Below are 16,725 nucleotides of genomic sequence, written 5' to 3' on the forward strand. Positions count from 1 at the left end.
AATCATAATTCGATAACCAAATAAAACCTCATTTTTGTTAAGTCCATGTAAGAGTTCTACCATCACTCACGACTTTTTCTCAATCTTTCTCTTTTGTTTTAATTTGAGCTGTATCTTCAGTTCACACAACATCTTGGAATTCTACAAGCCTACAATCCATTGCTGACATTAACATATCTTGTCTTTGTAAATAAGACTGTTATGATTCAAGGGTTAACTTCCCCCACCATCGAATACTAAAGATTGATTAATAAGACCATATTAATCTGCCCACTCATATAAAATGGTATGTCATTGTCATGTTCTTTCATAATTCCAGTCTGATAAAAGATTTATCATTATTTGAGAATGCCTCCCTCACTCTTATTCCAAGTTATTCTAATATTTAAAATGTTGTCTTATACTTCTTAATATATATTTCCTACATTAGGAATGACGTCTTTCTGAGGCTGTTTTCATCTGCAAGTTGGTTTCTCTAGAGATATCTGTTGTTATTCCTGACCTGGAAAGACAGATAGTGAACAATAGTCTTAAAATGTGGATTGAGGCTGGATTTATATATAAAATGAATGAGGTCCAGTGTGGCTGCTCCATTTCTTAATATTTTTGCAATCTTAACAATCAGTGCCGATGGTTATGTGGCCAGTTTTTTGGGGTGATGTTGCTGCAGGCTCTTCCGGTCATCCCAGATAGCTGCTGCCTGGAGCGAGGTTATGATTGTAAAGTTTGTGTCCATTTTGTGAGTCAGAAATATAAGTATCCCTAGTTACCAGTAGGCTTTCCATGTGCCACTTCTGACTGACACTGGAAAATATAGGGGACTATTCTAATTCAGAACTAGTTGGTGGGTTGGGCTGTGTCACTTATGAGCTGACAGCCTTGGCTAGCAAAGCAAATAGCCTGCGGTTCACAGATTTATGAGGCATTGGCAAAAGCCAGAAGGGAGAAGAGGAGTGAGAGTTATGGTTCTCAATGTGCAGCAAACTTCTATTGGTGTCAGAGGATAGAGGACAGCAGGGTCCACAGAAATAGAAGGCTCTTATAACTATATTCCCTATGATAAAACCGCAATGAAGGAAAATGACCAGGTATTTCCAAGTAGGCACCGTATAGTACCGATCTATGTTGAAGAAATGGATGCCATATTTAACTCTGAGCTCTGCAGAATTTGTTTTTACTTTTTTTTTTTGGCAGGGAGGGGCGGGGTTCAGCAAGGGCTATAAGAAAGCGTATTTCATTGTATAATCTAAGTCAATATAAGAATGATTCTTTTTACAGAAATAAAGTTATAGACAATCATATTAGAATAAATCAATTTTGTAAAGAAAAACATCATCAATTAGAGAGCTCTTTTATCATTATTTGGTTTTAGTCAAGGAGTGAATCACATTAGGGTCATATACGCTGGAGCTTCTAGCTGTGGCTCAAATTTATATATCCAGTAATTAAGGGTAGTTATGTTCATATTAACAAGGTCCTCACAGTGACCAAAATACCCTTATGTTGTAAACCCCTGTTTATGTGCTGGATTCTTCTCCTTGGCTCTGACCTTCTCAAGGGCAGAGATCATGGGTTCCCAGTCTTGTCCCTAGTCACTCAGCCGGCATAGAGCTCATCTTTGTAGCAATTTAACGAATATTTTCAGAATTGATCTGAATAATTGAGAAAGCCCGTCTTCATACCCCAGAACTCTCCAGGAAAATCACAAAAGTACATTCTCTAGACATATACACCATATCAGAAGTCACTCTCCCACAAAGTCAGCTTTGCAAAGTCCTTCTTCCAGCCATGTACCAGATAGAGATAGGTTCTTACGTGATGTTTCAGGAGTCAGCACTTCTAAAACACACAACTACAGAAGAAAGTAAGCTTTAGATTTCTCTAGTAATTTCAGAAAAGTAGCTTTCCCGAGAGGGAAGAAAATTCCCTTAGGGAACGTAGTTTGCTTTTTTATTGGCCGTAATAACCTGCCTGGCTGATCCGTGTAGCAGGGGTTGGAGCACTAACGCTCCACTCTGGTGAGGATGCACACGGTACTGCTGGCCAGAGGCCCAAAATGGGCCCACACGTACAGAGTATGGATGCGCTACATGATTCAGCAACACCTGTGGCTGTGCCTTCAGATACATTTAAGGGCAGGGAACTGGAAGCTAATTCACCCAGAAAGACAGCCATAAGGAACATAAGCATATAGTGCCATGGAGTGTATGAATTTACTTCCTCAAGTATCTCCCCTGGGTCTAGCCAGTTGAAGGCCCTGGTTAGTTGCTGTCTCAACTCTTCAGCAGGTGAATAGTCCTACTTTTGGTCGATGGGGCACAACAGGGATTTAGAAGTCTAGGGAGTTTCTGAGTCCTCTGGAGAGTGTGTCTATAACAAAGATGTGGGCAAATTGATTTCAGTCATAATGCTGAAACTTGCAAGGCAATGAAACTGGTTTTTTACACAGCATCTATACTGATCAGTTAAAAATGAAGTTGTTAATGTGATGCAGAAAAATATGTAATAATGACTAGGGGAATTTAGCATAAATGTTTCTAGGCTAAAAATATGAGACAGAAGAATAAAAGCTGCCATATCCATGATATTTTATGCCCTATTATCTTATGTCAGAGTTGGAGATCATTAAATTTATTGCTCAAGCTAAAGTGTGTTCAATGTTTATTTAACTCACAGTTTTATTAATCTGATTAAAATTTGCATTTGGGGTAAGCCAGATTCAGCTATTACATGAAACATAAGTAATTCCCAGAGTAATCAAGTATGACTGCTCATTTTAATCTGCATTTAACTACAGTATATTTCATCTAAATTCAGGTGCAAGCCACATAGTATAATGCAAAGGAGTTCAAATTGAACTCTCAGGGGTTGCCATTTATTGGCATCTTCATAATTAAAAAAATACAAAAACTTGAACACATTAAAGACAAAAAACTACCATGCCATTTGGACTATCAGTTTACATAGCCTATGCTGTGATCAGTGCATCTCCTTTGCAATAAACTTGGGGTAAATTGTGGAGAAGTTAGTATCAAGTTGACATACTCATTGTAGGAAAATTTATATTTAAAGAGATAATTTTTGAAGAGGCGACTGAAGTGGGCTTACCAATGCCTATGTTGGGGGAGCACCACCTGAATACCATTGACCTTTGTACTACTTATTATGTCTATATTAAGTGCTTTGTAGGATTCAAATATCAGAGAAATCACGTCCATTTAGCCTTTCCTTTTGAGGAATTTAAAACAATTCAATGTATTTGCTTTGAAAAGACTTGTGTATATGGAAACTGCTAGAGAGAATAGTACGAAAGAAACATACAGAGAGAGAGATAAGAGCCCTTTAAGATAAATTAGAAAAAGAGAGATAAGTCTTAGGTTAGACCTAAATGAGGAAGGAAGAATCTGACTAGCAGAAATAGAAGGTACAAGAGATGGGTTACAGATTTAGAAAAAAGGTGAAGCAGAAGTAGGTACAACATGCATTGAAAATGGTGAAGCCATGCCAGCCTGTTTCAGAGTGAGGGCCTCTGGTGGTAAATCCAGAGACTGTTGGACAATTAGTGTGAATTTGAGTATAGCCGAATCCCATACTGAAGCCCAGAGAGTTTTAAAGTCTTTCCCAGGCACATTCCTAAAATATGGCAGTGATGGGACTCAACTTTAAATGCTATCTCCAATACTATATGGCTGTCTCTTTCTAGGTTTAATGGACGTTATCTGTCTGAGTTGTACAAGAGTAAAGTGGTGTTGACACTGGACTCAGAACCATCCTATCACAGTTGTAGGGTTAACTTTCAAGGGAGTTATTTAATAATATCTGAAATGACCCAGACGTACTCCAGCCAGCTTACCTAGAAACCATCAGTTTGTACTTTCAGTGGAATCTTTATATTTATTTCCCTTAAACTCCTTCCTGACTTTAATAGATGAGATATTATTGGTATGGTATGTTTTATTTTCTAAAATATGTAACAGTGCCTAAATAGGACATGTAGCTATCCAAGCTCAGTTTGTTATATAGCACAAATAATCCCACAGGAACAATCTACAGCTGACATGTAACCTCACCTCCCCCAAATCTACTAATGTAAGTGAAATGTAAATTGCACCATTATCACATTATATGCTAACGTCAGCGTGGTTGAATTGTCTATGGGTTGCCATGACAACCCCAGCTAAGATAAAAATGAAACTGGTATTCACAATACATATTTACCTAGCGCTTATTTTGTCTTCTAGGCTCTTCAATGGCCAACAAGGAATTATTATTCAAAATTTTAGCACAAGATCCATCCTCACTGTTACCAATGTGACACAGGAGCACTTCGGCAATTATACTTGTGTGGCTGCCAACAAGCTAGGCACAACCAATGCGAGCCTGCCTCTTAGCCGTAAGTAATGCAATGGTACCAAAATGCTTCCAGGGGCCTCTGGGCCCCTATCCATCAGTAGAGATAAAACCTAAGAATGGAGTACGTTCATTTTAAAACTCAACCTGATGTGACACATTCCTTATACGTCACACATTCCTGACTCATGGAAACTTTGCCCCCAAATCATATAGTTGTCCAAGGATTTTATAATCCCTGTAGAAGTCTACATGTGTTTAAAAAAAAATATGTTAGAGCTGAGAAAGGAAAAAATACATAAATAATAGGGCTAACTGAAAAAGTGTCTTTTGGCTGAAGTCAGTAGATTTGGTGAGATTTTGTTGGTTTTTAAATGTATTACATATTCTTGAAGTATAGATTAACATGGCTTGAATTTACTCTTGGTTGGTTTTCATAAAACATTCATCTTGGGGTAGCCAGAATTTCACAAGCCATACATAAAATGAAACAGTAAGTAAATGATCGTGGACAAAATATTTTATCCATATAGATAATATTTTTACTCAAAATTGTATTTTAAAATAAAACTTAAGATTTTATTCAAATAAATACTACATTTCTAATGTATCTTACTTCCTAAGGACTAAAAATTAATGAAGAAGCACAAACACAAGGATCGGGTAAAAGGATAGAAACCTCCATGAATGTTTCCTCCTATAATTAATTTTACTGCTGTTTAGAAGCTGCGTAACCAACAAATTGTTGCAGCCACAAAATATTCTTAATTTTGAAATCAAATGCTTCTCAAAATGCTCAAAGAAGACTAGAGAGAGTATACTGTCTTTTCAGTGCCACAAAGTTATCTGAATTATCCTTATCTCTTATAGTTAATATTTTATAGTAACTTGACAAATGTATATTTGTCTTATGATCCTGTTATAGTAAGCTAACTCTGAAAAATGCAAATATTGTATAGTTCATCATAAGTATCATTTCCATTTTGCAGAAATGGGGATGGGATATATGATGTTCCTACAACTTAAAAATATACTGTAATAAGTTTCCATGATTTATGAGCTTTACATTACCATAATTTAAGAACTCTGATGTGAAATAAAATATATCAGTTTATATTACATCTTTTATTATCCCAGCCTAATATCCTTTAGTACTCAATTTGAAAGAAAAACATTGCTTGCCATGCAATAGTTATAGTATAATATGCTTGCTTAAGTTCCTTCCATGAGGATGATTTATTTAGTGAAATTATGAATAATATAAACCATTGAAAATATTATAAAGCAGTGTGAATTCCAATTTAATGTAAATATTGATACTTCTTTGGTATATTATTAATATTTTAAATGGTTTAAATATTCAAGCACTTGAAAGAATAAATGAATTAACATGGCAAAGTAAAGAAAAATTTAAAGCTTAATAATATATTAAGTTTTGCTATTTAAATTTCTAAATTACATTCTGATTTTCAAAACTGAAACATTAATGAATGTGAAAAATTAGGAACAAATGCCACTTGTGTAAACATTTGTTTTACTCTGGCAATCTTAACACAAATGTCTGGAAATAATATAGTGCTGAAAAGGCTTCTAAATGTAGTGCTTTCAGAAGAGACGCTCATCATCTCTCTCTGCCACTGACTTGCTGTATGCTGAGGTGCTATTAAGTACGTACAATTTGATTAATTTGTTAATAAAGGCAAATGTGAAAATCTCATCTGTAATTATGAACATAGCCCTGGGAGTTTGGAAAAATGTCCATATATTCAGAACCCCTTGTATGACCTCATCTGAAGCTCTTACTGCACTAAGCATTTTTATTTGGTCTTATAGTTATTTTTATATATATTCCATCTCTCCGTCAAATTATAAGTTCTTTAAGAAGACAGGATCAATGTCTGATTAGTTATTTTATTTCCCATATCACCAAGCACAGTGCCTGCTATTTAATAAGCAATTAGTAAATCTGTAGTGAATAAATGAATTAAACATTGAGTAAATGAATGGATGGATTAATGAATAAATAAATGAGTGAATGAGTTTTAGCTGTAGAATTTGTACTTGTAACCTCTACAGATACAAGGCATTATGACTGTAATTACAAATAGCACATTGTTAGCTTACTCTGAAACAGACTCTATTCTTATTTTTTATATAAACTTGTTCATTTAATTCTCACAAAATCCAGAGAGCTAGATTCTGTAATCCTCCTCTTCTAGAAAAGGAAACTTAGAGAATATAAATGTGGCTGAAGCCAAATGGTTAGTGACAAAGCAAAACTTTAAACCCTGACAATCTGGCTTCAGATTCTAAGCTTTTATCTACAATGCCTACACCCGGCAAATCACGGCACTAGATGTTGGAAAGAAAAGGGTTAGTAGGACTGGAACCCCATCCTGAAGGAGTTCTCAGATGAGTGAGACGTGAGAATCAGGCAAGCAGGCAACGATAATGCAACAAGGTCAGTGGTACCATCATGGGGCAGAGAAGGTGCTCTTTGTAGTCTCAAGGTTTGTGCAAGAACTTTCATCTAGAGTAGCCAATACCACTATCTGAATTATAGCTAAGGTACAACTCAAAACATCATCTTCGCAATGACTGTCTCATTTTCGGGGGCAGAACTTTGCAGGAGCTCATTCAACAACAATCATGTACACGAAGTATAGTGACACAAATAAGAGAATGATCAACTCAGTCAGTCTCAAGGACTCAGGGAAAAATACAGAGGAAACGCCCCTTGAGGTAAAGGTGATTAGGTTGAGCCTGGGTGTGGGAATGGTGATGGAAGCAAGAGAGAGGCAAGCACTCTAGTGTTGAACCACTCATGCAAAGACATGGCAGTATGAAACAATTCAATACATTTGAAGACACTGTAGTACTTTAATATGGCCAGAATAAAAGTTAGAAGGAGAATATTGAGAAATGAGGGTAGACAGGTTGGCAGGGATGAGGATGAGAGACTTGAAATGAGTTTTGGCTGTATCCTGGTTTTGGAGAGTTACAGAAGGATTTTAACAAGGGAATGATACAAACAGATTTGGTTTCCAAAAGACACTCTTAGGCATTGCGGACTGCTAAACCCAGATATTAAACTTTTAATACTAAAGGCAAAATAACGATAGTAGTAATAACACCAAAAAGAATAGCAGAGGTGAGAGAATTGAGAGCTAATTAGGAGATAGCCATTAATGACCAAATCTGGCAAGAAAAGGAAGGGAGTTGCAAGGATCTGGATAACTCCTAATGTTTAGTTTGCATGAAATTAGCCAGAATAAGTGCATAAGAGAAGAATTAAGGCTTTTAGATTTTGGGAGGAGGTAGAAATTAAAAGAAAAAATTAGGTCATTTCTAGATATTTTTAGTTTGAGGCAATGTCTAATAGGTAGCTGGGTATAAAGTCCAGAATGGAGACATAGATTTAAAGTTATCAGAATGGAGGTGGTAGTTTCAGCCATGAGAGTAAATGAGACTTCTCATAGAAGGCATGTAGAGTGAGAAGTTTACAAAGGACAGAAATCCAAGTAAAATTAGCATCAAGGAGTGAGCCTAGGAAGAGAAGCATCCTGCAGAAGCAAGCAAATTCAATGTGGATGGAGATGCCTGAGGAGGGTCAGCACTGTGGGGTGCTGTGAAAGCTGTGAGAGCAGCCCATTTGGGGAAGAATGAAGAGTCAGCACTGTCCCGTGCTACGCCTACTCAGGGAACATCTGAAAATCAACCACTGTCTCTGACAGTTGGGCAGTTAGTTACTGGTGACCTTCGCCACAGCAGTTTCTGTGTAAAACTGAGAGTAGAAGCCAGATTTCTGTGGATTAAGGTTAAATAAATAGATGAGGAAATAGAGACATGGATAATAAACTCTTTTGAGAGGTTAGGCTATGAAAAGAAGAAGACAAGGCTGATGTTATGCCTTGATGTCTAGCTGCTGGTCTGATTAGGATTCATTTCTGATTAATAGGCCCAGTGGCTGTGTGTATATCAGCAGCTCCCTGACCTGCAAAGATACAACACCCTAGCATTTGATGAACTATACTATAGTGAACTTGCAGTGTTTTCTGTTTTTCTGCAAGTCTCCATCATTTTTAGCTTGTTTGCCTCTTTCTCACATCTTCTTTGGGTGCGAGAGAAATAAGCAAAAGTTTTGATTTAACATGAAGACACCTTAAACCCCTTTATCTTCCATGGCCTGTAGGCTTTAGGCAGTAATTGTAAGAGAACCTGTAATTTTAAGTAGAGGTTTTAGTAATTTCATCAATAGAATTACTTTAAATTACTTAAGATAAAAATGTATGTTTTCTAAAATAAAAAGAAAGCAAAATTTATGGTGGAAAAACTACAGGAAAGCTAGTATACAATGAAGATCCCTCATCCTCTAGATTCTTTGTCCAAAAATTCCGGAAAGATTTCTATGTTGTAAAAAGTACAAAATTGGAAGGGAAGAGAGGGAAAGACAGAAAGAATATTCTGCAGATCACTGTATATTAGCCCTCAGGAAAGAAGTGCTTTAACAAAATTTATAATGGATGACAGTATGCCAACTATTCATAGCAAAATTCTTATTAAATAGATAATTGGAGATTCAAAGATATTTGTTATTTTATTGTTATTTTTCAGTGCGTTTTTTGCTTCCTGAACACGAGCAACTAAAAAAATGTTTCTTCCAAGTCTGTTCTTTAAAGACTATGAACTGAGTGGTCCCATCCTGCCATCTATGGGTTCAATTCATCAAATGTACACTATCACTTAAGTGGGAATTCAGTAATCAGTAAAACATAGTCATTTCTATAAGTAAAACATGTTTTACACGCTTTGTTTCTCACTTCCACAAAAGTACAAATATTTATTATAAGACACGTATTCAAAGACTTGCCATCTAAAGGGAAATAGGAGAATTAATTAAGATGGAAGAGAGCTACATAAGCAAAATGCTTAGAATTTACACAGCCTTAGTTTAATACAACCTTCTCCTGAGACCTAATATATGGAAATATTTGGTACAAATTGGGTCTCACTATGATAAAGACTCATTGCTTAGAGTCCCAAAATACGTAATGATAATATTGCTATGATGTGTGGATGCTAAACTCCCATCTCAGGTGTTCCTAAAAATATAGTGTAAAATCCTTTACTGTAATATAGGTTCTACAGGTCCTAATGATGCTATAGGGATATCTCTGTGTGTGTGTGCATATATGTGTGTGTGTGTGTGTGTGCGTACTCGTGAATGCATTTAGTCAAAGTAACACAGCATTTGTCTCAGAAATATTACACATAACACATTCAAAGGACCGATCAAAACTATCTTTTCCCTTCCTTAGCAGCCCTGTGGAGACAATAATGAAGTCCCAATTTTAAATGCTTTATGCAGTCAGGGCTTTTTAACTTTCTGGAATGTCTCCTTTCATATCAGAGAAAATTTCTTCCCAGCCTGTTTAAGGTGATGGGCATCTCTTCTTTTCAGATAAAAAAGAAGTCAGTAGCTAGTATCCAAAAGGAAATGGAAGAGTCTACTGAGGTCTACTGGAGAAAGTAAGAGTGAGAGTAATGTAGCAGTTTTCCCTGGTTAGATTCAACCGATGCAAGCAAACAGTACCTTTCAACTGATTTGTTGAATATGAAACTGGCTATGTCCTTGCAAGTAATAGTTCAGCTCTCTGCTTGCTTCAGATGTTCCCACATGCCAGTAAGCAACTGTCTGGGCTCTGTTACTTTTGCCTATTATAATGAACCCTGAAAGGTGATACCACAGATGTGAATGACTCATATTTTAGATAGAAATGTATCTGTCCTCTTGCAACTTAAAGGAGATAGGGTTTTCATTTTGGTTGAAAGAGGCAGTAATAAATTTAGACTTGGTGATTATTGAAGACAGAGTGCTGTGCGAGACAAGCTGCTTTATCCTTGCAGCTTTGAGATGTTAATGAGAAGGCTTTCCTGGGTGCTCTAGTAACAAATATTTGACAAAAATTAGGTTTGCAGTTGTAGGTAGAATTTGATCCAGCTACACAGGCCTATCGAATCGTTCTCTACCAAACAAAAATAACACACACAGACATAATCAGCACACAAATCATGAAAGTATACAAATTTGCTGAAGTGGAGTATGTGTAAAGCAAGAGAATTTTTTACCTCCCCAATCTCATACCTGGAACGTGTATGTGTTTTCAAGAAGAGAGACACCAAATGGTCATTGAGTGGCATATGGGAGAGACGATAACCAGCAGGCTGAAGCAGTCAGAATGACTGTTGAAGTTTATGGTGCTCCAGGTCACCAAATTGCCTCTAGTGAAAACCACATATCAGTTAGGGGAGCTTTAGTTACGTTTGTCAATTGACAGAAATTGGAGCTAGAAGATGTCTCAGATTTTACATAGTCAATTTTCCTCCAACTTTCTTAAGCAATGGAACCCTTTATTCCTCCAAATAAAACCTATGCAAACTCTTAATGTATAACAAAGATAAAACTGGAGTTAGTTTGGTTAAGTTAGAGACAAATCTTATTTTCGTACCCATCACATTACATAGCGGCCTTGAAGCCTCTCAAGATGTCATACAGTTCCAAATAATTTGTTTTGAAAACTTCTTGTCTAAGCCAGTTTTTTCACTTTATAGGTGAGGAAACTGAAACCCAAATAGGATGAGTCGGAGACCAAAGTCAAGCAACATAACTAGGGCTAGAATTTCGTTTTTACTACCCTTGTTCCAGTGCTTTTCCCACTACACAGGTGGAACACCAAAAGCTTTGAATCGAGCAGATCTGAGTTAAAACTATAATCCTTCATGAAGGATTGTGGATACTTTAGTCACCTGACCTATAAAATAGGGGAAAATAAATTATTTTTATAGGATTATTGTGAAGATTAAATGAGAGGACATGCAAAATGGCCAATACACTACTAGTCTAAAACAAGTGCCTATTAAATGCTAGTTTCCTTTTCTGTCCTTCTCATGTATAATTCAAATGTTGAAGGGTACACACAGGCAAGCACACATCTATATAACCTGAATGACTGTGTAACTTTATTTCACTGGATAGACAAATGAGCAGCAGTGGCCCTTTGATTCATTTATTAATGCACTATGTATATCATTATGATATTGTCCTTCTTACTAGAATTATTAATTAAATCAGCCATGCACGTAAGCATTCACTTGTAATAAGTAAAAAAAAAAAAAAAAAAAAAAAAAAATGGAGAGGTTGTACAAGATTAATTACTCTACTGATGTTTTTCTCCCAGGTTAAGAGGCAATTTGACAGCAGCATCTTCAAGCTACTGGTACAGCACATACATTTCCCACAGTTGACAAAGGGTCAGTAAATTTGGAAGGGAAAGGAAGCTTTGGTATTTGGTGTTGTCATTGATCAGCCTTGAAATATGGCTTGCTTATGAGGATTAGGTACCAAAAAGACATAGAAAAATAAATTAGAGTTTCCAATTTAATCACAAAATTTTACTAGAAGCCCTATCCTTGGAGTCGAACTGGCCTTAAATTGGAGAGCTCCATAGCAATTAACTGCCTGGCCTCAGCATACCAATTTATAATATGAAGAGACTAGACTAACTAGTCTCCATGTTACCTTTCAGCTGTAATGTTTTCAGATCCTAAGAAATCTATGCATGTTTAAAAGATAGTAGTATGTATGTATTGATATTTTTTAGTTAAACTTACTCCTTAACAAAGAAGTGCTGCCAATATTTTTACCTTCTGTATATTTTTGTTATTGAACTCAAAATTATTTTTATTTGACAAAAAAATGCATTTTAATGTGCTTGTCTCTGTAGTGAGTTTCCATAAAACTTAGCTCAAGAGCACTGCTGGCCTAATCATTTTGTCATCTCTACACAGAATTTTACTCTCCAGAGAAATTTCCTTTATGTTCACAGTTGTAACAATCTTGGCCAGTAACCTACGAAAAAGGCACTAGAATAGACATTCTTGCTTGCTTTTATTTCACACAGCTCTAATCCTATAACTAATTAGGCCAAAATGTGACTTGAGTATATGGGTTTGTGACTATTAGGACTTTGTAAAAATGAAAACATGCCACCATTTCCAGTCAAAAGAAAACAGATTAACAGAGTCTTTCTTCAGTATGCCTTTCCTGATCTTTTCTCTTACAAAGCCTTTTGGAGGTCCTGTGAGATATTTCTTTCCCAGCACTTCTGAGAACTTTCTTGGAGCATACTTACCCAGCGTGCACTGTGTTCCCTGTAACTGTGACTCCATCTAAAGTGGGATCCAATGGTTTGAGCACGTAATAAGGTGGCAAAGTCTGAGCCACTCTATCACCTTCACTTCTGTGCTGTGATTTCTTTCTCTGAAAATGGAAATGTGACCCCTAATAAAAGATCCAGGAATATGTGTGAACAAAATGATTATTATGAAGTTCTGAGTATCGTTATGATTAAACTTCCTATTTCTCTTTAGTCAGAGTGAAACATAGTTACAAGGGTATTCCACTAAACGAAAAAGTAAATTGAAATTGGCTCTTTTTTTGCCATTCTGATGTTCCAGATAAAGGTAAAAAGAGGAGGAATTAACCGTGAAAGCAATAATATTTCAATGGGCCACTCTTTCTCCAAAGCACTGTAAATTCAGTTTTAGTATCCATAAAACTGCTAGGGAAAAGACTGAAAATGGCATGTCTTCATTGAATGTGTCTATTCAGTGTGGACTGGATTTCCTTTCTTTATAAATGTAATTCAATTGGGATTTCTCTGCAGAGATACAAATTAACTATCCACCCAGTATATAGTTAAATAAGATTTGAATAAACCAAGCCGGACTTGCTTGCATGGAAATGTTATTTCACCTATGCTCTGGCCAGCCATTTATAGTAGGTTGGATTTTCCAAATTTTAGCTTATTTTTAAGCAAGACTTCTCTTTCAACAGTTTTAAAGAAATGAAGCAACTTCAGTTTCCTAGCTCTCAAATGTGTTTTTTATATAGTTGCATAATCTTCAGTTCCTTTCTTTGAGTCAATCCAATTAGTGCATATGTGGAGCTGCTTAATTAGTGAGGCAGATCGTAATTCTTGCTGAAGAACCATTAAAGTCACTAATCAGTCCACTTAGAATGAATTCCAGGTTTTCTAAAATACTTTCTAAGACAAGAGTAACAACATATATATTTTCCTAAAACTGGCAGAATAATAGTATTTGCTCTAAGAATTAGTGACCATAACTATAGGGAAATTTGTATTTTCTCAAAAAAATTGTAACTCCTTGGGGGCACTGTAGTTTATGATATGCATACAAACTGTAGATAATAACTATAATCAAACTGACTAACATTAAGTAAACACATTTTTGAGGAAGACTTGCATAAGCGATAGATGCACATCAACTCTGCAGGCTTGACTCTGCTGGAAAACGATAAATTGAAGGGGTTTATTTCTCTCAGGCTAACATGTGCCTGTTGGAGGCCATATTTGACATCCTTTCTTACACCCATTTTGCTTCATTCTGCAGAACCACCTGTATTTCTCGAACATTCTTCCTGCCAGCAACACCTGAAAGAATGAGCCTCACATGCTAAAATAATCTTAGACTGCCACATATCACCATCATAAATCTTCCATTTATTATTTTCGTTTCCTGGTTACCATCCTCCTTAATTCTTTTCTTTGTCTTATTGTTGTGATTGTCATATATTTTTTAAAGTTTTTTTTTAAGTTACTGACTCACATTAGTGATAGGCTCTCACCTGCTATTATTTATTTATTTTTACTTTCTGTATCCCTTCCTCTTATTTTCTTCCTCTTATTTCTCCTCAACTCCAGGACTTAATCATCACCAAAAGAGACAGATAGATGCTTCTCTAACTAGGAGTATAGATTCAGAACGGAACCAAACAGCCTCTGAATAGGCAAGCCCGAAATTGCTTTTGAAAGCTTCATCACTGAAAATGTAATCAAACTTAGCTTACCCAAAATTGATTTAAGTTGCAGCCTAAGGGCCAACCTTTGACCAGGGCAGCGTTCACACTTGCATTGATTCTGCCTGCAATTGAATTACTCAGGCAATTCTGTGCGCTTTCAGCTTTAGCCCTGGGGTGCAAATGGCCAATTTGGGAGGCAACTTGCTTGTGCTTGAAATTTGCAGAAAGATTTTCTCATACATTCCCGGGGAAAAGCAGGATTATTTTTTAAAATATTATCTTAGTCACAGAATTGGCTGCCCAAAGCATATTTTGTTTCCTTGTTTTCATATTTGTTTTGATTTGAGAAAACTTTGTTTCCCCCAAAGAATCTCTTCTGACTTCGAAAAGATGAGATCTGCTCCTTCCATATGTTTACTAAAATTTAGAGGAAATGAAAATTAATGAGAAAAAATAAGGCAAAATAATATGCTGCTATTAGATAGAGAGAAAGGCCAGAAACACACTGCATTTTATAGTTCTAGAGGCAAAAGTTAAAAATATACATATATGGTTATGAAGCAAAATAATACTCTGTAGGTCTGTATAGGATTGTATTCTATGACAAATCCCTCCCTTTCTTTACAAAATATTTTATAAGATTGGCATGAAGAAACATTACAAGATGCTTTTCTGTGTCGTAACAGTCTTTTGTTAAACACTTATATTTTCTATAGTTTTTCCCTTTGTACTGATATCAGTTGTACATTATCTACCCTCCTCACAAAACTTCTTTCATTTTCACATAACCATACCATCTCCATGTGTTTATTTTACATAATTATAAAAAAAATTCAATTGTATACCTTGCAAAAATGTCTCAGTATTTTTATTCAGTCTTCCTAAGTAGTATTTTAATGGCTTCACTATGATACATTTAGTGGTGAATTGTTAAATATTTAACTAAGTAAAGGATGTGTGTAGGTCGGGCATAGTGCCTCGGTCCTGTAATCCCAGCATTCTGTGAGGCTGATGCAGGTGGATTGCTTGAGCCCAGGAGTTTAAGGCCAGCTTGGGCAACATGGCAATACCCCACCTCTACAAAAAATACACAAAATTATCTGGGTGTGGTTGCCTACACCTGTCATCCCAGCTACTTGGAATGCAGAGGTGGGAGGATCACTTGAGCGCAGGAGGTCAAGGCTGCAGTGAGCCAAGGACACGCCACTGCACTCCAGCCTGGACGACAGCGTGAGACTCAGTCTCAAATTAAAAAAAAAAAAAAGAATGTGTATAATGAGACTTACAAATAGTAAGAAAATATGCAATTATCTTTATTGTAAATTCCATACAGTCAGTTGCTTCCCACAGATTCTTTCACTGATTTTTGGCAGAATCATATATCTGTAACCAGCCCATGATTATCACCCATGTATGTGACATGCATGATGTTGCACATGGAGCTGTATTCTACCTATGAGGATTATTCTGACTTGAATAAGACATGATATTTTTGTGGTAATGAGTTAGATGAAAATAACCTGTGCAACTTTTTTGCGGAATCGGAGAATAGTTGTGGAATACTGCAAGAAAATTTCCCCAATTTTTTGTGTCGACATTAATGTAATGGCCACAGACATGACACATTATGTTTAATCCCTGTTAACATTCACTTCATCATTTTCTTAAGTCTCAACAATCAACTAAGCAATAAATCAACCTGTAACTTGGACCATTTGCCGGTTTCCATGGTATAAACATTCCCACCATGGCTGATTTCAAGCTACCAAGTGATGTTACTGAATGCAGAGTTGGGAAGAGATGTGCCATATCACACACCATTTTATAATATTTCTGCAATACAGACACAGGGATGCAAGTAACCTCAAGATTATAAATAATAGTAAACTGTAGTAAAGTAATTTGGAGGTAATGAGGTTTGAATAGTTACTGCATTTGTGTTTAGTATCATTTATTAATTCTAAACTTATAGAATTTAATTTTAATGATGGCTCTATTTAATAAATAAATCGCAGAATTTCTAAAACTTTCTCAATTGTCCTTATAAGCTAGTATAAGCCAGCTTTAGCATGCCACTATGTACCTGAATGGCTATAAAGGAGAACACAATTTCTCCCCATGTAACCTACATGACTCTAGACAAATTACATAACCTCACTTTTCTTCAATTAGCCCATCTGTAAAATGGAGTTAAAGGAGTAACACCTAGCTCACATAGAGGTGGAAGAATTAAATAAGATAGACATAAAGTGCCTGGCTCCTGGTAGAGATTTATACATTATGGCCTTTCTTTACCCTCTTATATAACTTCGATGCCCTCCCCCCATTATTTCTATAATTTTCTTCACTTTATTTTGATGTAAGGATGATTCTATTCTGTATCTCCAAATCTATATAATGACCTCTGACAAAATTAGGATTTTATTTTGTCTCTATGATAAACTCATGCCTACCTAAATATTGTCACATGCATGCCACATTTCTTGTTTAAA

General features: G+C 36.0%; 1 protein-coding gene across 2 annotated transcripts in view; it reads left to right on the plus strand.

Annotated features, from left to right (window-relative positions):
• NEGR1 (neuronal growth regulator 1) overlaps nt 1-16,725 on the plus strand; it is a 904,143-nt gene that overhangs the window by 703,131 nt on the left and 184,287 nt on the right. For both annotated transcript variants that reach the window (XM_003260198.3, XM_030823138.1), the window contains exon 6: nt 4,242-4,393. In XM_003260198.3, the coding sequence (XP_003260246.1) occupies nt 4,242-4,393 (152 nt within the window). The remainder of the gene's footprint in view (nt 1-4,241; nt 4,394-16,725) is intronic.

The sequence above is a fragment of the Nomascus leucogenys genome, chromosome 12 (assembly GCF_006542625.1).
Source record: "Nomascus leucogenys isolate Asia chromosome 12, Asia_NLE_v1, whole genome shotgun sequence".
NCBI classification, from domain to species: Eukaryota; Metazoa; Chordata; class Mammalia; order Primates; family Hylobatidae; genus Nomascus; species Nomascus leucogenys.